At 48.3% G+C, this 26,752-nt stretch overlaps 1 protein-coding gene across 1 annotated transcript in view; it reads right to left on the bottom strand.

Moving 5' to 3' along the window:
• RB1 (RB transcriptional corepressor 1) overlaps positions 1–26,752 on the bottom strand; it is a 1,278,597-nt gene that overhangs the window by 299,581 nt on the left and 952,264 nt on the right. The window contains exon 19 of the mRNA XM_085621884.1: positions 10,298–10,446. Within this exon, the coding sequence (XP_085478010.1) occupies positions 10,298–10,446 (149 nt within the window). The remainder of the gene's footprint in view (positions 1–10,297; positions 10,447–26,752) is intronic.

Below are 26,752 nucleotides of genomic sequence, written 5' to 3'. Positions count from 1 at the left end.
CGTCATCACTTTCGTGAACACAGAGGGGCACTGGTAAGGCCAAATGGGAGCACAGTAAACTGAAAGTGCTCGTGGCCTACCGTGAACCGTAGGTAACGCCTGTGGGCTGGCAGGACGGAGATGTGAAAATAAGCGTCCTGCAAGTCCAACACTACCATCCAGTTTCCAGGGTCGAGGGCAGACAGGACCTGAGCTAATGTCAACATTTTGAACTTCTCCTTTCGAAGGAAGCGGTTGACGTTCCTGAGATCCAAGATAGGAAGCAGGCCTTTGTCCTTCTTGGGCACCAGAAAGTAGTGGGAATAACAACCACAACCTACTTTTGGGGCAGGAACTTGCTCAATGGCTCCCTTGGCCAAGAGAGTCGTAACTTCCTGTTGGAGAAGGGCCAGGTAGTCCTACGACAGCAATGGAATTGAGGTGGCATGGATGGAGGGGTAGTCTCGAAGGGGAGGGAGTAGCCCCTTTGGACTATCTGCAAAACCCACCTGTCCGATGTAATGTTGCTCCAGTGAGGGAGGTGATGGCGAATCCTGCCACACACTGGCGACTGGAGGCCCTGAAAGGTCGGACTAGGAAGGCTTGGAGGCTGCTGCAGAGGGGGCGCTGGTGGATTGGCCCGCCCGCTGGCTCCCAGACCCATGACGGTGGGTCCCCGCAGAGCCTGGACAGCTTGCGCAGCCCTGTGGCTCTGGGTGGAACGTGGTGAGGCACCCATTCCGTAGCCACGAAAGGGGCAAAAAGCAGACTGCGCGGGGCAAGAGGTGGAAGCGAGAACCAAGGATCTGGCCGTAGCCCTAGAGTCCTTAAAGCACTCGAGCGTGTTGTCTGCTTGGTCTCCGAACAGGCAACGGCCATCAAATGGCATGTCCTAAAGAGTAGCTTGGACATCGCCCAAACAGCCAGTGGACCTCAGCCAGGCGTAGCATCTATGGGCTACTGACATGTAAATCGTCCTGCCTAGCGAGTCGGTGGTGTCCAGCCCACATCAAATGGTGGACTTTGCTGCGTCTCTCCCTTCGGCCACTGCACGGTAGAGTACAGCCCGGGCCTCCTCCGCACATTGTGGCAGCACTTGCGCGACCGAATCTCACGCAGAGAGGGAGTAATGGCTCAAGAGACATGCAGTGTTCACCGACCGCAGTCCTAAGCTGGAGGAAGAAAACATTTTCTTCCCAAGGTGGTCCAGCTTCTTGGATTCCCTATCCGGTAGTGCAGTAGGGAAAGCTTGAACCACGGAGTTCTCAGGGGTGAAGTGTTGGGAGAGGAAAATGGGGACGGTGGTGTTGGGCAATCATCCTGTCCACAGGAGCCCCTGTGTTGGGCTTGGACCATGTTCCCAAAAGGATGTCTGTAAGGGCCTCACTGAACGGCAGCAGGGGCTCCGAAGAGGCTGTTGCCGATTGAAGCACCTCAGTCAGGATGTTAGCCCTAACCGCCACTGTAGGAAGCTCGAGGTGTAAGGCTTCAGCAGCCCTACACAACACCACTGCATATGACGCACCCTCCTCCGTAGCCATGGTAGGGGGAGAAAGCTTGCCACGGTCTGGGGGAAGTGTCCAGACCACTGGTCTCACCCAACTCCTGTCTCCAGTCCGGTTCTTCCAACTGGTCTGCCAGACCCCTCCCAGTCCTCCTCACCCTCCTCTGGTAGCCACCAGGGGAGAACAGGGTACAAAAGTACCGGTCGGCATCGGTCCCGACGTCGGACGACGTCGGTCCTGCTCCGTGTCCACATTGAGGGGGAGGTCGGGTCGATGTCAGCTGGGGACACAACCGGTGCCGGAGTAGATGTCACAAGGTCGATCGGTACCGATCCAGATCCAGGCCTGGATCCTTGCAGCGCCGGGCCGAAGCCGCCGGCATCAAAGGCCTAGAACCCCAGGCAAGTCAGCAGGGCCTGAAGGCATGCCGACAGAATCGGGCTGCCCAAAAACGGAATGAAGAGCTTCTTAAAAGCTACGAAGTTGGGCAGGGGTCGCCCCGGCTCCCGGAAAGGAAGGGAGGCTCAGGGTCAACCCAGCAGGCACCGCAGGCGGAACCGGGCAACGACCACCCGCATCCCGTCGGCCGACGGACGGGGAGAACGCGAAGAGCGGCGCTGCTTCTTAGCCTTCTTTTTGTGCTTGACTTACCCGAAGACAAAGACTTCGACGAGGAGTGGTGATGGCGCCGCGACCGGTCGCGCCCCATTCTGGCTTTCCTCTTGTAAATAATATAATGTCTGGGAAAGAATAAAGACCGTATTTGCCACCATCCAGAGGTGAGGAAAAGGTTAGCTGTCCCATCTCGAATGAGCATGGCAGGCCTGCTTTGTATTCTTGGTTATGTAAATTAATTTGCAGGAGGGCAGGTCACTTAAAAGCACAGGTAGAGGGCAACGATTCATAGCTGCCTTATCCATATGTGGCATGAGGAAGTCTCTCAGGTAAATATAACAGGTAGGAAGCAGCATGACATCCTGATGTTACTACTCTTTCCAAATTCAAATACAGTGAAACATTATTATTAAGAGCCCAGCCTTATGTGGGGCAAGTGGTTCATTCTGAAATCCAATTAATCTATCTATTGTGTGCTGCCCAACAGATAGGGACCAGGCAAGCAAATGCAGGCCTCGAAATTCTTTAAAATGTTACCAGATCCACCTGTCTAGTGAATCAAAATATCTACTCGGCCTAATAGCAATGTAATCTACCCATGAGCTTAAGACATGTTTGCAATAATGCCCGATACACATTTTTTCACAACTCTGCCATACTGGAGAACAAGAGGATGCATAACTAGACCAGGGGCACAACTACTAGTGGTGCAGCCAGTGCAGTGGCATCGAGGTCCAGAGGCAATTTGTAATCCCACTGCACCTGCTGCTGCTACTTTTCAACTTGATGGGTGAGGATTGAGGACCCATGGACTGCTTCCTCGCAAGGGTGCTCTTTCTAAAGAGTAGAACGGGTACAGGCCTTTCCTCCTGGCATGCGGCAGATCATATAACAGGAAGGAGCGACGGCACACTATGTAAGAAGGCTTAGCCTTGAAACAAAGGTTATTTCTTATACTACAGTCTATTCATTATTTTTGAACTCAGATGAGTCTTACACCCAATGTAGACAGTAAGATCCTAGCCAAGATACTAGCAAACAGGATACTCCCCTTGATGCCTCGATTGATTCGGCCAGGTCAGTCTGGGTTCATCCCACGTCGCTCCACTGTGGACAACCTTCGAACATTATTTGCCCTCATGCATCGGTTACACCTTGAGCTACAGGTAGCAGCCACCGTTTTAGATGCCGCTAAGGGCTTTGACACCGGTGAATGGACTTTTCTGCTGAAAGTCTTGGACATAATGGAGCTTGGCAGAAAGTTTGTAAAATGGGTTAAAGCTCAGTTATACAGACCCTTTGACCAGAATAAGAGTTAATGGTGCGGTGATTCCTGCGTTTCAGGTTAGCAGGGGGACGAGACAGGGCTGTCCCCTATTTTATTTGCTCTTGCTGGGGAATTTCACTGTGGGCGTGGGATCAATATGGGACTTTGCTATACACTGCTATCGATGTACCCTGATGCCATGTTGGTGGTCAGAGACCCTTAAGTAAACTTAAGCCCATCATTGATGAAGTTATGCAGTATGGCCACTAAGCTGGGCTGCAGATAAACTGGTTGAACTCCATTATGGTACACTGGACAGGACTCAACATTCCCTCATGTATACTACACGCTACAATGGCAAACAGGGCCTGTCCGCTACCTAGGCATACACTATCACACAGATATCTCGACTATACTCTGGGAGAATTATGGAAACTACTTGTCGTTTTTACAAAGGTTGATCGCTGGATCACTTTAGCGCTGTCAATGGTGGGCATATTCCTGAAGAAGATGGTGGTGTTGCTAAAACTTCTCTAACTGTTCCAAAACATTCCAATCCCAAAAAATTAGGCGTTTTTTTAAAAAACAAAATTACACTCGCTCGTGATCAGGCTGGCATGGGCAGGCAAACAACCCAGGCTCAGTTGCCACATAATAAGAATCCTATATAACAGGGGAGGGTTTGCGGCACCGCATTTTGAAGTGTATTACCTGGTGGCATAAGTGCAGTTTGTGCTTTACTGGATCCATAACAGCAGACATGCCCCACACATCAACCTCGAACAGGGACAGGTACACCCACTTCCAATACAAGCAGCACCCTATCTCCAATTTACCAGACCATCAAGCTAAAGACATATGGTGCGGAGCCCTGCATGGGTGAGGACTCGGCTGACTTCACTACGTACGGTTTTGCCGCCATTTAAAATACCACGCCATGAGCGAAGGTACACTAATTGATATTGACTAAGGAAGGAATATCATTGTCAGACCAGAAGAAGATGGTTTTATCCTTTTATTCCACCGAAACGCGTTGACGCAGAGAGTTTGGTTTAATTTGATATGGGACAAGAATTATAGAAATCAGGGACAACAGTTCTCTGCTAAATCTGGTCCACATAAGGTGCAAATTAACACTGTCAAGGCACAACTTGAGTGCCTCTGTATATTTTCCTTCCGCATGGTGTCCTTTTGTTGTTTTTGTATGAGATATTAATTGTATTAATTATGTATTTTTGAATATGTTTTTAAGCCCGTGTATGGTACCATGTTATTCATGTGTGTGTCTTCATGATGTATTTTTTATGTGATGATTTATTGTTGTGAATCTTACTACTGATACATTAATAAATCTTATTGAATATAAGGTCTCTCATATCTTGAGTGGAATTGTTCTAGCGTGTGATAGATCTGATATAGTATTGTGACATTGGTTACTTGAGAAAAGTGTATAATAAAAGTTCAAAGGGATTCTTTATAACTATACAGGTGAATCCAACTCAAGTCAAACCTCTGAAAGGTGTTATAGACATTCGTCTGGTGGAAGTCTATGACACACCGTAGAAACTTCTGGGGTGTCTGTTTAGTCGAGAGGAGCCATGTGAGACACTGTGCTTCTGGGGTGTCTGTTTAGTCGAGAGGAGTCACTACATAACCTTATGCAGGGGTGTAATGGAGACAGTTGAGGGTCTCTACTATAGCAGTCTCTGTCTCATGACTAGCAGACACTTGGCACACTCTAATTCTGGGGTTCCTGCATCTGAGAGCCAGATGAAGGGGTGTCTAATGGAGACAAGACAGCTGAGACACCCCAGTGCATGGGTGTCTAATGGAGACAAGACAGATGAGACACCCCAGTGCATGGGTGTCTAATGGAGGCACGAGATCTGAGACACCCCAGTGCATGGATGTCTAATGGAGACAAGACAGCTGAGACACCGCAATGCATGGGTGTCTAATGGGGAGTAGACACTCAGAGTATGTCATTGTTTAGTCTCCATTAAACACTCCTTCGTTGGAGTGCTGCAAGGGTCTCATCTCTCGTGACAGACACCTGCATTAGACACACTCGCCGTCTATTTACTATTAAACACCTGTGCATTAAATGTCTTAAGTGTCCCGTCTGGATTAGAGAGACACCGGGGTGGCTCTGTAATGGAGAGGAGACACTTAAAGAGCTTTTAATGCACAAGTGTTTAATGGGAAATAGACACCGAGTCTCTCTAGTCTAATTCAGGGGTGCCAGTCTAATGAAGATCAGTCCCTTGTGACATTCTAACGCTGGAGTGTTTCATGGAGATTGGACACTGAGGAACTCTAAAGAAGGGTGTCTAATGAAGAGCAGGTCCATGAGAGTCAGTCAAATGTGTCAGTCGAAAGCTCTGGATGCACTGAAATACTTCTCTTTATTTGAAGAAACTGTTGAAGCGCTCCTTCGGGCCTCATTGTGTGAGGTGGGGCTCGACCTCGAGGGCAGTGCTTTAAGGGAGATGAGAAAAGAGGCTTGGCCAATGTGATTAGGGGTGTGGCATACAACTTTTAAACTAAACTCCGGTGCTTCACGGCGCGTGCAGCATGGCCTGCATCTGGTCACTTTGTGAGTTTTCTGTTATTGCACCCACGTATCTCACACACCAATAACACATATCCCTAAAACAAGCCAGTCTTACAGGCTTTGTTACTGCTTGTTACCTGTATGAGATAAATGAATAACAACTCAAATATTACTAAGATCTGCGGAAGGAGTGGGGTTTGGGGGGGGCTTCAGAGGGCTGCAGACCTTCGTTCTCTCCTTTCACACCTTTTGCTCCCACAGTCTCTCTGTTTCTCGCAAAGTAATGCAAAGCAGTGATTTGCACTGTTTTGCATCACTTTCCCATACAATCCAGCACTAATACTAATTAGCGTTGGTTCGTTAATCCCCAAATAGGTTTAGGGTTGGGTTAGCAGTTTAAAAGTTATGCTAACCTCATGCTAAACCTTTGTGAATCTGGACCATTGAGTAAGACAAAGTAGCGCCGGTCGTGTCACCTTACTATGCGTCAAGGAGGCAGTCCATGGGCGTTGCGGTTGGCTTTCCCATGCAACACTCATGGATTTTGACGCTGCCCCAGATTCACAAAATCATGCAAATCTGGGGCATTGCCAAAACCTTACGCCTCCCCAGAGCAGGCATAACAAGGAGAAATATGTTTGTTTCTTTTCGGTTTTATGTCGAGCCTGGCCAGCGCATGCACTGCTCTGCCAGCCATGCTGTATTGAGTTAGGGATTTGATGCCCCGCCCACTCTCCGCCCACATTTTACATTAGCTTGTGTCGTTGTCCTTTAGAAATGCTGGCTTCTAATTCCTTAATCGCCTTGTTAGTTCCTCCTTAGTACAGCCTTGTCTTCATTTGAACCCTCCCATGGTGACACGCCCATTTTTAGGTCTCGGCTGCGAAGGCTCCGAGATTTAATGTTTTTCAGAAGAGGGTCTTAAACCCGCCCCTCTTCTCCATTGGCTGGCCTCTTAAATGCTGGTCAGCCATTGGGGAAGAGCTTTGTCTCTCCAAACAAGCCCCGTCTTTTTCGGATTCGGGGGAGTGTATTTTCGAGTCTTTCTCTTTTTGTACTCCCTGCCCTTTTTACGCGTGGTGGGCGTCTTTTTTTTTTTTTTTACTATCAGAAGGTTCGGCCATTTTGTGCGCGGTTGGAACGGAGCGGGACGTGGGGTCGCCTCTTCCTTGCTGCAAGGCTGATCTCGGCGTTTCCTGACGCAAGGTTTCTAGAGAAGTCAAATGTCAGCTTTGTTGTATTCGAATTGCTAGTTCGAAACGTCTGCTACGTTAACGAGTCTGTCGTGCACCATACATTTGCTTCAGTCGTCACCGAAACCTCCTTATGCCAATGAAGCATTCTCCCCACCCTGCTTGAATTACTTTTACATTAGTTGGGATTGTCTTTATGCTACAACTAATGCACTTCCTCATCAGTCAGGCGTAGGCATGAATACTCTGTAAACCAAAGGTTTACTTATGATCTGTTAAGCGTGCGAGTCCATCTATCCAAAAGTGACACAGTAAGTATGACAACATTTCATCGAGTCACGCGCAAAGCTTTTTACTTCAGTCAATTTTGATCCGTTCGTCCTCTAAATATTCTTCTGGTTTACACCTGCAAGTTGCAAGAATCGCGAAATGCTAGGTGCCCAGAGAAGCACGCATGCTTCTCTACTCATGCTCATCTTTTGGCTTTAACGCCTGAAAACGTAGAAGGAAATCCTGCAGCGCACCCTGGTGGCTTCTTGATTGAACTAACCCACAGCCCTGAAAATTTGAACGGCGCATAATCCTTTCTTCTTCCCAGATCGCAGCGATTTTGAACATTTCCTTCAATGTGACACTTCCGGTTCCACTCTAAACACACGAGCCAACTTGTTTCCCCCGTGGAGCACGATGAGCAGTGTTTTTGGTGCCACTGGAGTGCAGAGCTTTCGCAACTCGAACGGCTTTAGCCTGTCTTGACCTTTCGGATGGATCGCGGTTTCTACTACCTGTGTTTTTTTCTTAACAGTTTAAGATTTTTCTTCCCTTGTTTATGATTTTTCTTAGCGGTTACGCAAATCATTTCTACGCGTATCATAATTTGTACAACATTTTGTTATATCTTGCACCATAGTCTGTCCACTGGTAACGTTCTGCGTCATAGGATATTCATTGATAGTAACGGACATAATATATATGGAACACTTCCAGACCACACATTAGTATGTGAAGTACATTTTATAAAAAGATGAATTCTGGCATTCCCATATGCAATCACACCCTGTATAACCTATGCATCCTGGTCTTCGTTTCCCCCCAATTTACGATTGTATTCCTAAAACAGCGCAGCGGCATAATCCACTCTCGCCAGAGCAATGAATAATTTAATAGTCAACTGTGCAAGGCTGAACAGAGGAAGACGGGTAGTTTGATGGTCCGAATGTAAAGAAAAGCTGAAAATGCGCTCTTCTCCTTCAAGGAAACCAACAGATTCTCTTGTTGTTGGTCTGGCAGATGCCTGCTAGCCGCGGTTCTTTTTCAAGGAGCAAATACTAGTGCAGTATTAACTGAAGAATTACACTTTCACAACATAATCTGCAAGATCCATAAAGGAATCACTCCTAAATAAGAGGTCGAAAGTGTCGTGTAACTGTGATATTCCTAGTGGTCGTCGCAAACAAGGTTGCGAGACCTGGAATAGTTAATAGTACGGCACATGATTAATAGCAGAAATTTCAAACACCCAGTCTCCACAGTGACCATTGCAACAGGTGTATCACTCTAGGGAGGGCGTGCACATTTGGAGAATTTCTATTAATCAGAGGGTGTAGGATACAGGAAGAAGCTGTTACACTCTTACTGAAAACTGTGTTCTTAGCACTAAAGGCCTTTGAAAGACATGCAACTTGCAAAGTAGTGCAAATACCGACAGACAATATCCAGCAATGCATCTATCATAGTACCCTTCTTGCTTTACCCACATTGTTGAGCTGAAAGTTGTGCAGTACATTTCATAAGCAATGCAAAGCACATCGTAGCCTCTCAAGGTTTTTAAATAAAGTCTCCTTAGAAGCTTTCTCTATATTGTGAGCCAGAAACACTTTCAGTATGCCTTGCTGTCCTTGGGCCTTACCTTCACCTGTTGAGTGTTCACAAGAGTGATGGCAGTGGTTGTTGCCAATCTTTGGAGGTTGGAAGTTCCTCTATTTCCATACTTAAATGACTGACTGCTAACCGTGTGCTCGCTGGGACAGTCCTCTGGATGATGGTGGAACCCTTAACATTGTTGAGTGTCACCATAAGTATGCAAAAGTCCTGTAGGTGGCTCTGTGGGTGGCTCTGTGTGTGTGGGTGGCTTTGTGTGTGTGGCTCTGTGTGTGGGTGCAAATGAAATAGGTCTCGCGTTTGAGAGTGATTAAGCTATTGACATTGAAAATAACAATGCCGTTTCTTTAAATGTTTTAAAAACAAAAACATAAACAAAAATAATGTCATGAGCAATGCCAATAGCTCTAACTTTAACAATGCCGAGACCATTGCATTGTAAATGCTTGTTCTTCTGTTGTGACACGGTATGTTTTTAAGCACTATTTTCTTTAATGGGGTTGTCCTACATCAGTCCCGACATGCTTTCCTTACATTCAGCGCGCCATGCGCGCTTTTACTTTCAAAGCAGCCGGGACAATGTTGGGCGCTTGTTTGCAACGCCATAGGTCTCACATTTACAGAGTTTGAGCTATTAGCATTGTAAATATTTTTTTATTGTGAAAGCCCCCATGCCGCACTTTCACGTGCATGAAGGCCGCGCCCCATTCTTAAGAAGAGCCCTGTCTAAGGAAAGGTGCGTGGCCGCTAGTAAAGTGTAACCTCGGCATGGGGGCTTTTGCAACAAAAAAAAATTTGTTTGACGAACGGATGCTTTTTTTGTAAAAGCCACCATGCCGCGGTTTCACTTTAATAGCGGCCACGCACCTTATGTTAGACACTGCTTTTTTAAAGAAAGGGGCACGGCCTTCATGCACGTGACAGTGTGGCATTGGGGCTTTCACAACAAAAAAAATACTTGAAATGCTATAGGTCTCACATTTGCGAGAGTTAAGCTGTTAGCATTTACAATGCCAATAGCTCAAACTCTGGTAAATGCGAGACCTATTGCATTGCAAATGCTTGTTTTAACAAGTCAATGCCTCTTCGGACATCAGTGCCTATGCGTTGCCCTTAGTTAATAAACAAGCCACAATTATCGCATGAAAAAGGATACAAGGAAAAACAAAACTTATAAGACCTCCTCCTTCTGTTTTTATAGCCCTTGCCCCTTTTACTGTATTAATTATTCTATTGGAAAGAAGCTGTATGCTCATTCTGCAGCTATCCCAATTGATAGGAGTTGGGTTCACATTTTACGTACCTTTCTTGTAAAATAGAGACAACGAAGTTGACCGTTGTGTTGGTTGAGGCTGTGGTGCCGGAACATTGTTACTCTCAGGAGCAGGCAGGGTGGGAATCGTACGAGATGTTGGTACGTTTCTCCTGGGTGACCTTAGGGGCGAAAGGTAGCTAGAAAGAAATAAATACACGAGAATAAAAATATATCTCAAAGTATTAACGAAAATGCAACCGTGGGTTCCTACAAGTGATAGCTTTTTTGACCCCATCCACAGAAATTAAACAACTGACTGCTGCAATTGTACCAGCGATCTGGGAGAAATAAGGATTAAACAAGCACTGGCCCAACCAACAGACTGCACTTTTGGGACCAACTGGCTTTGTCAATGATCTTTAGACATGATGCCCAACATCACCAATACTGTACAGCATGGATAAATAAAAATAAAACGCGTGATGCATGCAATGCACCTACTAAATGACGTAACCTCTTTATTGTGACCAATTCGTGTTGGAGTGATAACTCAGAAGCAAAAAAAAAAAGAGCAAAAACATATGTTCCCCGAATGACGCAAAATATATTTTTTTAAAAAGGAGTATTTAGAAATGAACACAAAGTAAAATATGACATTCACAAAGAATACACAGTCCAATGAGGTCAGGGCTTTGGTGTTTTATAGGTGGTTACCTAAGTCCCACTACCGGCTCTCTAGCAGTTACTCCCCATTCACTATAGGCAACATAGCAGCGATCTATGAAAAACAAGGATTAAACAAGCAATGGCCCAACCAACCGACCTCACCTTTGGAACCACTTGACTTTACCAATGATCTTTACCCATGATGCACAACATCGTCAATACTGTACAGCATGGCTAAAAAGGCGGTTCCCTGAGTCCCACTCCCGGTTCGCTAGTGGTTATTCCCCATTCATTATCGGCAACATTCAGGTTAAGCTCCCTACTAGTCCGAGTCTCAGGAGTCCCACTTCCACTCTTAATTAAATGTCAAAAGTGTTCCAGAGCCAATGCATAAGCGGGCTACGTCATTTACTTACCGCAAGTTAGTTAACAACCTACCGGACCCCACAACGCCACTCAGGGACCAATGGATCCGCGATGTGGGTGATCTGGATGACACAGCGTGGCAGGAGGCGCTGTCCTCCCCGAGGGAAGTGGGTATACCCTCGAGACTCAAATTGGTGCAGCTCAAAATCTTGCATCGAACCTACTATACCAGATGCATAATGTTTAAGATGGGTAGAGCCTCGCACCCATACTGCCTTAGGCGATGTGGGGAGGAGGGCGCCTTTTATCATACCATATGGCAATGCCCGAAGATTATGGTCTACTGGGTGAAAGTGATGAGGACGCTTTCGCAGGTAGCGTGAGTGTCCCTCTTGCCAGAGCCTAGGAGTTGTCTGCTAAATGTTTGGAACCGAATGACTTAACACAGTTGGCTCAAGACTGGGCGACATTTGGGGTTATGATGGCTAAGCGCAACATAGCGCAGAAATGGGGGGCTTAGGAGGTGCCGTCGCTTAGCGCATGGTGTAACGATATGGACATGGCCATGGCAGAGAGGACAATGTTTGCCAACCGTGGCTGCCCTAAAAAATGGAACAAGCTATGGGGGGGGATGGAACAAATATAGTGGTAACATCTGCGATCCACTACAAGAACAAGCGGATGAGAGCTTTGATGAGAACCGCTAAGGAGGGTGGAGGATGTTCGAGAGGTACTATGGGGTGTGAATTTGATGTATTGTGCTTTCCCGCAGCGAAGTGTTGGAATTGTGTACTACTGCTGACTGTTATGTATAACCAACGGACGGAAAACCTCTGATTTATATTTGACAAAATAAAAAAGAATTTGAAAAAAAAAAAAGTGTTCCAGAGCCAAAGCGTTATAAAGCAGACAAGATCCCCTACCAGGGCTATCTGGCACATAAATCAGATCTCGCAGTGCCACATGGCCCGTAAATTAGATCCATCTGGCTTGTAAATCAGATCCACAAGGGCCATCTGGCACTTAAATCAGTCTTTCCCGCACCAGCATGATCCGAGGGACCAGAGTCTCTGAGGGCACCTCCTACTTGTGCACTGATGCTACAGCGACTCTCTCAGGTAAGTTCCCCACAAGTGGACCAAGAGAGGGGGTGGGGGGGGGGGGTAGGGGAGGTGAGCGGTCAGTGTCCTTGAGTACCTCACACGCGACAGCTGAAGAGAGCGGCCGGGGGTGGGGTTCCCTCTATGCCGCTAAGTTTCTTGGGATTCTCCCTATAGGTTGGTGGCAGGGTGCTTTTGTGGTGCTGCTGGTCCTAAATGGGGCTAAGGGCCCACTCGGATCACTATGGCAGCTTCATCTCATGACAACAGTCTTGACTAGACCACAATCCTTGCCTTGTCACGGTGAACCCCTTACATCCCCAGCATACAGGGTCACCGACTACACTTTCTACACTGGCTATGGCCCGATTGGCACAGCAGCAATCTTCACGGTGGCCCCACCTGGCCTATGGGGTCACTGACTTAGCTCTGCACGCTGGCTATGGAATGGCAGCACATTTCATGTCAGCCCCACCTGGCATACGATGTCGCTGGCTTAAAACCTGCCCATGGAAGATGACCTGATTGGGGCAGCAATAGTCATGGCTCACTTCACTGCAGCATTCCTCTGGAATACAGAGGTCGCTGATTTTTTTCATGCACACCGGCAATGACCCAATCGGTGCAACAGCCATTTTCTCACACCTCGCTATAGGGATTCAATTGACAAGATACCCCATTGGACCTCGCTCCCTCCAGTGCACTCCTCTTCCTCACAGGGCACATGGGTCTTGGCAAGCAGGCAGGCACTGGTGCTACAGGCTCATGGGGCTGATAGTTCTGGATTCCCTGGATGATGTCTGCTCATCCAGCTGGGAGAATAGCAGGTCCTGGTCTCAGGCAGAAGTCTTGTAGAGCTTCTTCTCCTTGCACAGACCGACTGGCTGTTTGATAGTTGATAATTTGGGGGACTCGAGCTCCCCTTTTTATAGTCCATTTCCAGACATCAAATCTGACTTGGAGTCAGTCTTTGAAGTTTATGATGGGGCCGGCTTCCTTTTCCTCTCCTCTCCTCTGCTCTGCCCTTCCTCCAGAAAGCCGTCTGGCACAGCAGGAGCTCCTTCAAATAGGGCATGGGTGTAACTTTAGGTTCACACCTGGAAGTCAGCCACAGTGTTATGTGTATCAAAAGTATACCCCAGGGCCTCAGCCATACTCTTTAAGATTCACTTATCAGCCCCATCTCCTTCCTGAGGTGTGCCCAAGCTCCTTCCCGGAGACTTTTATCGGAGTCAAAGAGCACCCTCTGAAGTGTACTAAAGAGGCTGGCTCCCCCTTCTCCAGTGTGTTGCACAGCTCACAGGAATGCAGCAATCCACAAATACACATAGGTGGATTCTACCTCCTCATGTTCCTCCAGCTAACCCTGGGTCTCCCAAAATGGAATCTAGAATCTTCCACATATTGTACCATTCACAGGCACACATATATCCAGTGCATGCATAGAATACACATGCACTGTACAGCACTACATCCTACACTTTTTTTTAACCATTTTATTGGGTTTTCCACTTTACATTTCCATTTTACATTTGTATCACAGTGGTTATTCTTAATGGTTTCTGAATTACACTCATGGCATTTTTGTAGCAAGGTTACATGGAGGCAGGAGCGGGTGAAATAGCTGGATCTTGCGCGTGTGGGGATGCAGTTCGTTATCCCCCATATAGGAGTAAGTCCCTGTGAAGTGTAACCCAATAGGCGCCTAACTTGTGGTCTGACTAGGGATGTGGTATTTGGGAGTGGGGATGGGGTGGGCGGGCATGCATCTATTCTATGTGGTTATGTCGCGGTGCAGGTTAGGTTCTGTTGGGGTGAGGATGCATTTGGGGTTTCCGTTCTGGGTGTCGGGTTGGGCATCTCAGAGTGGGTTGGCTGTATCGCGGGTGACTGTTTTTTCGGTCATCTGCTGTTGGAAGCGCTGGAGGAGCGCATATTTTGTGGAGATGCGGCAGCAAACACCTCGCACCTCTTCATTTCTTATTGCGTCCTCCTCTTCTGTGCCCTATTTATTGACTACTATAGCCCAGCCTGCTAGTGGCGTCCCGCGGGTGTGCGCCAATGCATTGTGATGCCCCGTTTTGCCAGTAGGAGGGCCAGTGATGCAAACCGTGTCTGCATTTTATAGTGTTTCCGGTGCTGAAATACGGCGAGCACGCAAGCTTCCCATGTGGCTATGTCAGGGAGCCCCATGAGCTCCCGTAGCGTATTGTGACTGTGTCCCAATAGGATTGTATAGTGGGGAAGCTCCAGAACATATGCTAAAATGTGGCGTTGGGTGTCTGGGAGTGTGAACAAAGACGTGTGTTTGGGGAGAACCGTTGGAGCAGTTCTGGCGTGAGATATGCCCGGTGTAGGATGTAAAATTGTATGTTTAAATCACGCATTCCTGGATATTTTCTTGGGGTACTCTAGGGAACATTCCCACTCGGTGTCATGCAACAGGCGCTCAAATTACTCCTCCGCAGTCAGGCAAGCGGTGTGGCCATGAGTTCTCGAATGGCTTTATACAGCCTGGTAATTAGGTGTCGACCTGGGCCCATGTTTAAGATTGCATGTAGGACTGGCTGGGTCACTGGTTCCCCTTCGGACAGGTCACATAGTTGCTGACAGTCTGAGACTATTTGTCTATGTAGGAGGAATTGTCCTTATGGAAGCCCGTTGTCCTCTGCTAGGTGGTCAAATGTAAGGAGCTGACCGCCCCCGTACAAGGACTCCATCTCGAGGATCAAATAGTCTGTCCATGCCTTCATGGATTGGGCCGAAAGGTGACTGTTTTCCCGGGGTAGGCCCGCTAGTGCCAGCAAAGGGGAGTATAGCTATGTTACACAGGATAGGCGATGGATTTGTTGCATGCAGGACCTAGCTACTAATACCTGCAGTGGGTGCGTTAAGTCTGTTCGAGTACTTGGCAGGAGTAGGCGACGTAGCGCTTGGGTCATCATGGATCCTGTCTCCGACCTGGTCTCTCTCAGGCCACGTCCGGCTGGCCAAAGTGACAGCCATTGTAGTTGTGCTGCCAGGAAATACGCCTCAAATATTGGGGCCCATAGCCCTCCCTGATTTATTGGTAGCTGCATCTTGTTTATGGCCACTCTACGATGACCCGTACTCCATTTGTGGGAGATAAGCAGGGAGTCTAGATCTCGAAAGAAGGAGCATGGGGGCATGATCGGTAGGTTTGCAAAGTGGTAGAGAAGGCGGGGTACTATGACCATCTTCACCAGGGCTATTCTTCTGACTGGGGCCAGCGGTAGAGTCTTCCAAAAACGTACTTGGGCTTGTATCCCTGCTAGTGTCTTACGGGGGTTGCCCTCGTAGAGATCTTTTTGTATCCCTGCTAGTGCCTTACGGGGTTGCCCTCGTAGAGATCTTTGGGAGAATGGTAGAGTCTTATTCCTAGGTACCAGGGGGCTTGTTCACTCCAGGTAAGCCTGGTATCACCGACATTGATCTCATGTGGGGAGAGGCCGGGGCTAAGGGGTAAATAGTGGATTTCTCCGAGCTGACTTTCAGTCCGGCCGTGGCAGCGAAGTCTGCGAGCGTCGCCCAGATGGGTGCGAGGTTAATCATGATGTTGCGCACGTATAACAGCAAGTCAAAGGCATACAAGGACACGCTGTGGATGATGTCTGCTATGGGAATGCCCCATTCTTTACCTCCCAACCTGAGGCAGATCGCCAAGGGTTCCATTGCTAATGCGAAGAGGAGAGGGGAGAGTGGATATCCCTGACGCATGCCTCGTGCCACCAGGAAGGGTGCTGTTATGAGGCGGCCGAGGCGTATTCGGGTTCAAAGTTTCGTATAAAGCAGTCTCGTGTACGCTAGCAGCGTGGGGCCCACTCATATGCGCTGCAGTAGTTCGAAAAGGTAGGACCATGTGAGTGTGTTGAATGCCTTCTCCACGTTCAGGACCAGACAGGCCGTGCGGGGAAACCATCTCTGCACCCAGTCCTGGACATAGAACAGCCTCCGGATATTATGGGATGTGCTTCTGCCTGCCACAAACCCACATTGGTACGGGTGCACCAATGTTGGGAGGATTTGGGTGTAACGATCTGCGGGGATCTTACAGTCCGTCGACAACAGTTTAATTGATCACTAAAAGGTCAGCAGTGTAGGGTCACGATCTGGCTTTGGAAACAATACCATGATAGATTTGCGTAGTGAGCCGGGGAGTTCTCCACTTTTCAGCGCTGCTCTGTACATTTCTTCGAGCCTGGGTGCAAGCTGCGCGGAGAATGTGACATAGTATTCTAATGGTAGGGTGTCGTGGCCCGGAGCCTTATCTGCCAGAGCTTGGATTGGGTTTTTCACATCTGATGATGTGATTTGTGTGTCCAGAGTAGTTTTAGCAGATAAAGGGATCCATGGTAGGGTGAGAGGGGCCAAAAATCTTTCCTCAAGTTCCGGATCCTCTTGTCCTGGGGCTGTGTATACGCTGGTGGAGTAGGTGTGAAAGAAATGTAGGATATCTGCCTGTGTGTGGGCCATGGCACCCGTAGGATCGGCTATTTCTGTGATTGGGTGTGTTACCGTGTCCTGGCATATGAGCCAGGCCAACAAAGCTTCGGATCGATCTCCTTCCCGGTGGGCTCTGGCTGCATTTGCTTTAAAATTGTATCTTCGAAGATCTCTGTCAGAGCCTCTACGTATAAGGTCTGAGTCCCCAACCTGAGCTGCGGACACCACGTCGGCATCCGCTGCCTTGGTCAGGTTGGTTAACCTTGTTTCTGTGGCTAGTAGCTTGCGTTCTAATGTCCTGCGGACCCCCGCTATCTGCCAGATACATGCTTCTCCATTGACTACCTTAAAGGCGTCCCATTCCAGCAACCTAGAGGATGTAGAGTGGGCATTCTCTGTGAAGTAATTCCAGATGCTGTTTTCTTGTTTGTGGCGGAATACTGGGTCCTTGAGGCAGTCCCGTGGCAGCCACCAGATAGGGATCGGGGGGAAAGCGGGTGCCATCTGACAACCAAGACATGCGCGTCATGATCTGATAGGACCCAACCAAGGTAGTCTGTGCTTTGGATTAGAGGGATGACTGTCGGTGAGCACAGGAATCGGTCTAGGTGCACCCATAGGTTGTGGGGGATGGAGTGAAAGGAGCAAAGTTTGGTTGTTGGGTGTCGGCTTCTCCAGGCATCTAGGAGGGACCTGTGAGTTATCCAGGAGTGGTATCGCTCAATCTGTGCGCCTGCTGGGGAGCTGGGAAGGCAGGGGTGGCGGGGGGGATCTGTCCAGGGAAAGTTCTAGCTCACAGTTGTAATCCCCTCCCAGGATCCATGGTGCCGTCGTAAACTGGGCCAGGACACCGGACAGAGAGTCCCAGAATTTCCACTGCTCAGTGTTCGGTGCGTAAATGCTACCTATTAGTATCTGCTGGCCATCTAGGAGTGTGTACCGCCCCTGTACGTCTATCACCCTACGGGTCTCCCGGAAGGGGACGCCGGGTCAGAGCCAGATCAGCGCTCCGCGTTCATGTGATGAGTATGTGGCGACGTAAAAGGTACCCCACCAGCATCTTTGCAATCGGTCTAGCTCCTTGGTGGTAAGGTGCATTTCTTGTAGCAGTGCTATTTGTGCTTGTTGTCGCTTAACCCTTTCACCGTGGCGGGAATTCCGCCGCGGTGCTGGGGGGTGCGGGGGGGCAGCGCGGTGGCGCTGTGCTCATGATGGAGCCGCTCCGTCATGAGGCACGGTTGAGCTGTGCTCATGACGGAACGGTTCCGTCATGACTCCGCCCATTTGCGTTGTCCCCCCGCACAGGCGGGGAAACAGCGCCGCGTAGGCGGAGCGGCCGCCAACGGCCGTAACATGACGGAACCGTTCTGTCATGAGCACACGGCAACCGTGGCTCATGACGGAGCGGCTCCGTCATGAGCAGGGAAGGGGTTAATGTAGGCATATCACTTACGTGCCATGTGGATTCCCCGGACTTTCAGAGTAATAAAATTAGTGTCTGCTGTGTGGGCCATGATGGAGTGTTGGTGGCGATGCAGGAGGGCGTACGGGGGGTGATGCCGCACTGCGTCTGCTTCTGTCCTGTGGATGATGAGTGAAGATTAGGGACAACGCCCGCCCACCACAGGTGTCTGGTTTGGGGGTTAGGGTAAAGCTAAGGGAAGGATCCCACTGCTGAGGACCTACTGCAATGGGCAGTACGTCCAAACGAAGCATAGTGGGAACACATTAGTGTACTACGAGGGCTGTGCTCATGTGTGTTCGATGTTTGCAGTGTATGTGACTCGTAGAGCCACTGACTGTGTGGTGGGGCTTGGGATTCTTAAAGTCCATGGTGATGGGTATTTATAAGTGGCTGGGGTCTCAGTGGCCTATGTGAGGAAGAGTGTAGTTGTAGGGGGCAAGAGTCATTTCAAATGTTTATCATATGAGAGTATTCGCGGTTTGTAGGGTCACCAGCGGAGGGGTCACTGATTCTGCGTGAGAGGTGCTTGAGTCGCTGGGGTCCTCGTCTGATGTGAAGATATGGGGACCTCTCTCCTCATCCGAGATCACCAGTTGGTCCCAGGTCCATGGCCACCCTCTGGCGTTCTGCAAGGATTTGTTCAAGGTTGGGGGGGCCCTGCAATTGAGTAGCGTGGTTGAGACTTGGGGTGCTGTGGAGCCAGTTTTCCCCTGTGGCGGCGTCTGTTCCAGGGGACTTTCGGTTGCGCTTTCTGGGTGGGTTCTGGGCGTTGGGTTTTCTGCAGGTGAAGTTCCATTCAGTCATTTGCTTCCTTTGGGTCCGTGAAGAAGGTTGTAACTTTCTCACGGATTATTTTGAGGCGTGCTGGGAATAATAGTGAGTAGTACTGAGTCTCTATCCCGGCAATGGGGGAGCTTGGCTAGGAGCAGACCCTGGAGGCGGCCGCTGCACCGGGACCTGATGCGCTCTTTCTACTGAGAAGAAGGGCTTGAGTGCTGAGGCGGGTGTGAATGATTTAAGCCAGGTTTCCAGCTAGCGGACAGAGTCTGATCCCTCCGCTCTCGAGTATTCAATTGCGGCCAGTACCTTGTCTAACTTCTCAGACATTGAGAGGGTGGTCATGGACTCCATATCCATTTGTCGGTCCTCTGTTGCTGGGGTGGGGTTTTGTGTAGAGGTTGATGCTTTTGGTACCATGTTCTATCGCAGCCTCCCCATAGTTTGTGGCGGGTATTGTGTGGTGTATTCCCCCTGACAGTTTGCAGAACATGCCTTTCCTCTGCATAGGGCCGGTTTTTGCCTTGTGGTTGGGTGTCTTTCTTAACACCGCTGCTCCGTGTGTGGCTGCCTGTACTCGCGGGTGCCAGCCACTCTTCTCCCTCAAGACACTAACTGTGGCCCAAAAACAATGGGGGAGGGCGAGAGTCCATGTGTGGTCGGGCCGCTCTCCCTCGATGCGCCTGGGTCGTCGACCATGTGACTTCGGACCTCTCATCTTTATCATTGTTGTGTGGGGGGAAGGGGGAGAAGCAAAGGGCCCTCTATCTTTTCCTCCGCACCTCGAGGCCTGGAGCAATGTTGCCGGTCTATGGGGGGTCAAGCTCACCTCTTCTGACACCCTCCGGGAGTCCCTTGGTAGCGGGGAACACGTTCTTGTTTCTCCAGGCGAGGAGAGCTGTCTGCCTCTGAAGTGGTAAGGCCCTCCAGGTGGATGGTCCGGATCATGGCAGCCGTTGCTCTTCTCCACAGGTGACTTGTAGTAGGGGTTGTAATGACGTTCTGGGTGGCGGGCTGTTGTCGTCTCTCCTCTCCTCCGTGCAGGGGTGGGGGTGTGTGACAGGCTGTTTATTTCGTCCATGACTAAGCCACTGTCTTGGGGGACCCACACGGTGGTTGTCAGCCCTCAGGTATCTGGCCTATACTCTGGACCGGACTAATTCTCTTGGGTAATTGCTTTTAGTCCGGGCAGAGGGATGTCAAACAGTGGCTCTCGCTGCTCTCTGCTTCACTGCGAGTGCCGGTTACTGACTGCCGGGTTCTGCCATCCTGAAGCTGGCGCGACGCTCTGCACCCAGAAGTCGGGTGCTGGGTTACTGATCTGGGAGGGGGGGGGGATGAGGAGGAGGAGGCAGGGGTTGCACTCATCTCTAATCGTCACCTACTGAGCTTCCCTGGTGGCTGAAATCCATGGTCTGGCCTCTCCGGCTGTGGGGATCCGGCACCTCCAGGTGGGTGGAGGCTCGGCCATCAGGGAGAGGGTCCTGGTTGGCTTCACCGCGGCGGCCTCGGGCAGCGGTTCGCAGCAGGGCCTGTGCAGTGGACTTAGTGCATGTGCCGCTGTATATTGTCTGCCTTCTCTGTGGGTGGCAGGCCGTACTTTTTGTTTGCGGCTGGGCTGTCAGTGCCAGCGTGCTGCAGCTGCCACTGATAAATTGCAGTATGTGTCTCTCCGCTGCGGTGCTCACCTTCACGGGGTCGGCTACGTGTCAAGGGCTGGTTTCGGTGTTGTTCATCCCCCTCTGCCGATGTACCTCCAATCAAGGGGCCAGTCGAGTCCTCGTCGTCTCCTATCCCCCGCCGGTTGCGAGGTTACTAATCGTTGGGTCCCGCCATATTGGAAAGCCACATGTATTTACTTTGTCGCCTAAGGTCACGGGCCAGCTCATGTGCTGGTGCCTGCAGAATGTCCGCTGATGAGCTGCCGGTGCTTGGAATCCAGTTCGTTGTTCTAGGATGCTCCATGGCTTCGGATGGGTGACGACTGTCAGGCTTACACATGGAACCTTAAGCCGACAGGTCCACCATCATGGCAGGATCCACCACGCCAGCACTACATCCTACATGTATTGTACCGTACCCACTGAAACATACCCCCAAGCACATGCCTATAACATACACCCACTACACAGCACTGCATCATTCCTGTGATGTGCTATTCACAGGCACACATACAGTTAGTACATCTATGTCACACATGCACCGAGCAGCACTGCACAGCAAACTGATGTAGGCCAAGTGTGAGTTAAGCACAAAGGAGCAGAACTTTAAATGTGTGAGCATGTAGGCCTCAATCCAGTGACGCAGGCAAAAAGGCCTGTTCACGCCTACCAATCACTACAAGGCATGCTGCCACCACTGCGCTCATGCTGCTTAATTCCTGGTAACGGCAGTGGCCTTTCACAAATATGAGGGTAGCACTTTGGGCGCCACTCCCGTTCCAAAAGGACCGCAATCCGAGAGACAGGCCTATGCCATGGCACACGCGCATGATTGTCTTCACTGATGACAATAAAAATAATCACCTGGGATCCAGACATCATTGCAGTTGGGGTACAAGCCAATGACCATATGAGAGACTTCTGCGTGCCAACAATGTGTTTATCATCTTATGATGTGTAACGCTGGCAGTGTGATTGATGACAAAGTGTGAGAGATACATACAAACACATTTTTATGGTTTGTCTTATTGCTGGAAGCACTGATGAGCACCGCAAGTCTCTTTACTGTGTTGGTAATTTTTTCTTGCATGTTCTCAATAAATTTGACATTTTGCTGGGGCAAGAGGTCGTTCACTCTGAGATCTTATGGATATAGGTTAGGTAAGGGGTGTACAGAAGAAAGTGAGGGTAATCAGCAATATAAACAGAAAGCCTTAATTATGGTCCTCCCTATATGATTGCTCTTATGAGATGTCAAGTAAGGAGACTTGCAAAGATGTACTGCATTTTATTCACCCTTTTATCACTGACATTGTAGGATGCTGGTGCTCAGAGTATGTGAATATTTGAGACCTGCAAGGCGGACTATGTTAAAGCCGTTTGCGACTAGAAAGGTGTGCAGATCTCTGTTTTTTGCAGGCTTATGGGGTCAGTATAAAGTCAGGCCTCCCATAAATTATAATTAAGTTAGTTGAATAATCTACCCAACCTAACTGTAATGTGTTTGACTCATAAACTGGTCTCAAATTGTGTGATCCTAGACAAATATTTTATTTCACAGTCACCTTTTGCTTCATTATCACATATAAGAGCCCCTTCAAATGTCTGTTAGAATTCAGTATGTCCACTGTACAAAAACTATTGTGTGATTTAATAGACTAAAATCTTGCTCAATGTATTAGAAGAATGTAGCTCACACATCGGGTAAGCATGACCCCTGACCTGCGTCTTAGTTTACTAATAGCATTGCTATCAGGGTGGGGGCAGGAATGTTTTGCAGTTTATGTTTAAAACTCTCATTTTTAATAAACTTATTACTAAGCAAGATGTGGTAGCGCACTGTCATTTATAGACAGCATATTTTCCATTGAAATGGCAACAAATTTTCCCACTGACATGCAGTTTTACTGATAAAATTGTGTGACATACGAAGGATAATGTATGGAAATTAGGTGTCAGCAAATATGTATCATTTGCACATCACTGTGTAAAGTGTTCTGATTTGTTTAGATCTTATTCGAATCTCTGTTTCCATCATACTTCAGAAATACAGAAAAAATCTTTCCTAACTGCTGATACATTCAGAAATATTTGCATAGTTCATTCACATGCTATTTAAATGTGTGTAAGAAAAAAACTGACAGCTTTTCATTTAACACTTTCTGTATTCGCTTTACAAAATCATCTAACTTTGCAGTCAGAGAAAGAAAAGTAAACGCCAATGTCCAGAATGAAATATGCAGCAATTTGTAAGGAGACATAAGCCGGCATTTCACCTCCATCTTTGAACACACAGCAAATGTGACAAAATAAAAACAAGGATTAAAGACATGTTTATTGCTCATTTACTTTCTGAATGAACAGAATATCTGTTCTTTGCCTGCCCAAGGTCTCCTACTACAACGGGCCCTGAAAATAACTCACTTTGATGAAAGCTGACTTGTCATTGCGAATGGGTGAGTAGATTTTTTCAAGGTTCAATAGTGATTAGTTAAGAGGGCTCGTGTAGCCTGTATCTGTGACCTCCAGTAGCCAGCAAAGTTCCACTCATCCTGACATACATTATATGCCTCTCTTGCTGATAAGGGATCTCTTTTTTAACTAGTTATTTCATATGGTGACAGATTATGTAAAATTGAGACCAGGAATACTATCCGTAAGATTATAGTTACTGTGCTCCAGCACATGATTAGAGATAGCAAGTAATGAATACATTGTTTAATACGTCTGGTGTACAATGACAAACTATGTTCAGAGTCCTCATTAGTTAGGAAGCGGGTCATCAGGTGATGAGTGAAAAACAGGTAATTCTAATATTGAGTGGCGCGGCATACCTTATGGTTGGACGGTGTAGTTATCATATCCCAGCAGTATGTCAAGGCTACGTTGAACAGAGCTCCCCCTGTTTAGGGTAAAGACTAGTGTCTTCTTGACATGGTGTGCTGGTCAGGACTGTTCCACAGCTCAGACCCGTACGTTTCATATAGGATGGATTGTTGTGCTGGGTACTTTCCTATCCCAGGGTCAACAGTTGATGAAAGTATCTTTGGAACAACTAGGCTTTCACTTCTCCTCTGAACATTCAAGTTCATGAATGCTTCAAATATTGACTGGCAAGGAGTTTGGTGGCTTGTACATCCTGTACATTACTTATTGTAGGGCATTCCCATTCTGCCCTCCATAGAATCCTCTTTTTCTCTACTCAAAACAAGCCACCATTTGGAAGCAGGAAAAGGTAGATTTTGAAGCGTAAAATCAGAGATATATACTTTCCCCACTGACTTGCACTGAAGTGGAGACAATTTCAGGCAGGCGAAAGCTCAAATAAAGCCATATTTGGCTTACAACATCGCAGTCTCCCAACTTTAGATGCAAAAATAGAATGCTCACGAGCACACTTCAGCAGGTCGCTCCCCCATTTTTACTCTCGCCCTAACAACTATAACTCTCAGTACTTCTTTATACCCAGGCAGGATGTCACTGAGTAATGTTTTCCACAATGGGAGAGAAGATCACTCACCAACCTTTACACTGACAGATGCTCGCTTAGTCAGTCAAGGATGCAGCCAAAACCTCAGTGTGAACATAATCTAATGTGAGACTACAACTCAATATGAATATAGGTGCAACGGTCTACCCATGCTACAAGCTCAGATTTAGCATTAATTTACTTATTTAATTCATATACAACTAATCCATGCCCCCAAATGCCCTCAGATGCCCCCTTGTTAATTTTTTTAATTAATGTATCTGCCTCAGGTTCAGTGAAGAACGGATTATTCATTACATGCCTATTTGCAATCTGACTGAAGGTAACAGTGCACAATTAATTCTTTTAGCTACGTCTAAACAAATTAAAGGTACTTCTTATCCATCTTGGAAGGGTGAAAGGCAAAGTTGTCCTAGGCAGTATTCAACCTCGTCACTTGCAAGTCAGACCAGATGTCAAAAGCAAGCACTGAACTTGCAGAGCCATCTTATCTGTTATTGCAGCTTCTGAATTTCCAAAGTTTAGCCGGTTCCCTGCTGCTGTTAAAATTGGAACCAAGCCATTATATTTCTGAATCCTAATAAATTGCTCTGGGAAGAAAGACAAAGGTTGGTTTCGGACAGAGTGCAATGAGCAACCAACTCCCACAACAATGCCTTGCATAACTAGTATTTTAGGCACTACTGTTTGATACATTTTTCCAAGGATCCTTTTCTTTGCCCCCTTGGAGGCCCAGAAGGTCAATTCTGTGCCAGTGAGGTAGGCCTTTAAAGAGGTATTGCTTGGCTATCTAGTCTAAGGTGAGGAATCTGATGTTAGAAGTCTCTATTAGAAGAACAAGTTACTTACATTTGAGAACACCTCTTATGGTAGAGACTCTAACTGCAGATTTGTTGCCGACCCACAGGCAGTCCCCTCCTTGCGACCTGGCATCTTCCTCCTAGGATCCTATTAGATACTGCACACTAGTCAAAACATAGTTTTTTCCGTGCAGCAGCGCTTTTGGTGCGGAAATAGTTATGAAAGAAACTGATGCGTATTTTAGTGCACGGGTTGGCACTTATAGGGGCACCGCTAAATCAGTTCCGATGCGGCGGATGCATAGACGATTACAGTACCTACTGGCACGCAGAGGTACTGCTCAAGATTTTTTGTATCCAATCAAACGCTTGAGGAATATTCTAAGTTGAGGAAACTGTGGTTAGTGTCTCTACCAGAAAAGATGTTACCAAAAGTAGCTTGTTTGATAAGCGTCTGGCTATTTATCGACAGGGGAGACCCAACCTTCCACCTTGAGCAAGACTGTGTTGAAAAGATGGAGTATTAGATCTTCTTTACCACAAGAGTGATGATAGACTGTAGACTTAAGCCCCTTTGGTAGATAAGTTGGAAGAGCAGATACACAGAAAACACCATTATTTCATGAGACCCTTTTAACGTACTCCACACAGTTAGAAGGATTCAAGATGTAGGACTGCATAGGTATATCTAAGTTAGATGATATTTGAAACAGTAATCTTATGAAGCCTGTCACCATATTGTAAGAAGAAAATTATCTTCACAAATCCTAGCTATGTGGCCCTCTCTATCTAAGGCATGCCCTTGAACACTTACAGGTCTCAACTACAGACACTCCCGGAGATCAAACACTTAGAAGCCCACCTTATTACTGAACACCTGAATAGAGGTGAAATCTCAAGTATACAGCTCTCTTCCCAAATTCTCCAGACGACTTACCCACTCTGTGATCACAATGGGAGTACTGACACACTCTGGGGTGCCTTCGGGTTACCAGTGACTGGTCCGCCCCTGACACCAGCCAGACCCTCTGGATCCAGGCTGACAGTGTCACGAGTGCTGTGAGAAACTCATCCTTTTTGCCCTGATCACCCCCATTTTTTGACTGATACTGGTGATAATTGACCCCGACTGCGCCCTGGGCTCTGCTAACCAGGCCCAGAGCCAGTGCTCTGATTAAAAAGGTATATGGTGAGGGCATGGCTTGCTGCCGATTAAGATGGCCCCAGCCTAGAGGAGCTCCAGGGGCAGAGTAGAATCTCCTCAAAATCCGGCATATGATCCGTACAATGATCGCACCTTGAAGACTACCATAGCGGACCGGAAGCAGCGGGGCCCCATTTGGTCTGCCCTCCGGGCGTGTGAAGCCACCAGAGCGCCGGAGGGATCAGATGACGCGTGCGGCCTGCTTTCAAGGCTGAAGCCGGGGACTGGCCTAAAACACGGACCTGGCGGACGCCGCTCCACTGAGGGCTTGGTGAGCACATTCAGCGAAGCCGGCGACCGGAACTAGCGGCTGTACAACGCGGTCGGGGTGCCGACAGGGGCCTGTGCCGGTTCCACTCTCCCCTCCGCTCCCCCCCATACGGCTCTGATATCGAGAGGCAGACGTCGGTGGACCGCCTGTGACGCTGGCTCTTGTTCGAACCGCAGCGGGATTGAGGAGGAGGACGATCGTGCTGCCAGCTGCTGCTGTGACCTGCGATGGGTCGGTGC

Source organism: Triturus cristatus, chromosome 8, assembly GCF_964204655.1.
Source record: "Triturus cristatus chromosome 8, aTriCri1.1, whole genome shotgun sequence".
NCBI classification, from domain to species: domain Eukaryota; kingdom Metazoa; phylum Chordata; class Amphibia; order Caudata; family Salamandridae; genus Triturus; species Triturus cristatus.
Note: the sequence above shows the minus strand (reverse complement) of the source record. Positions and strands in the feature narration are given on the sequence as shown.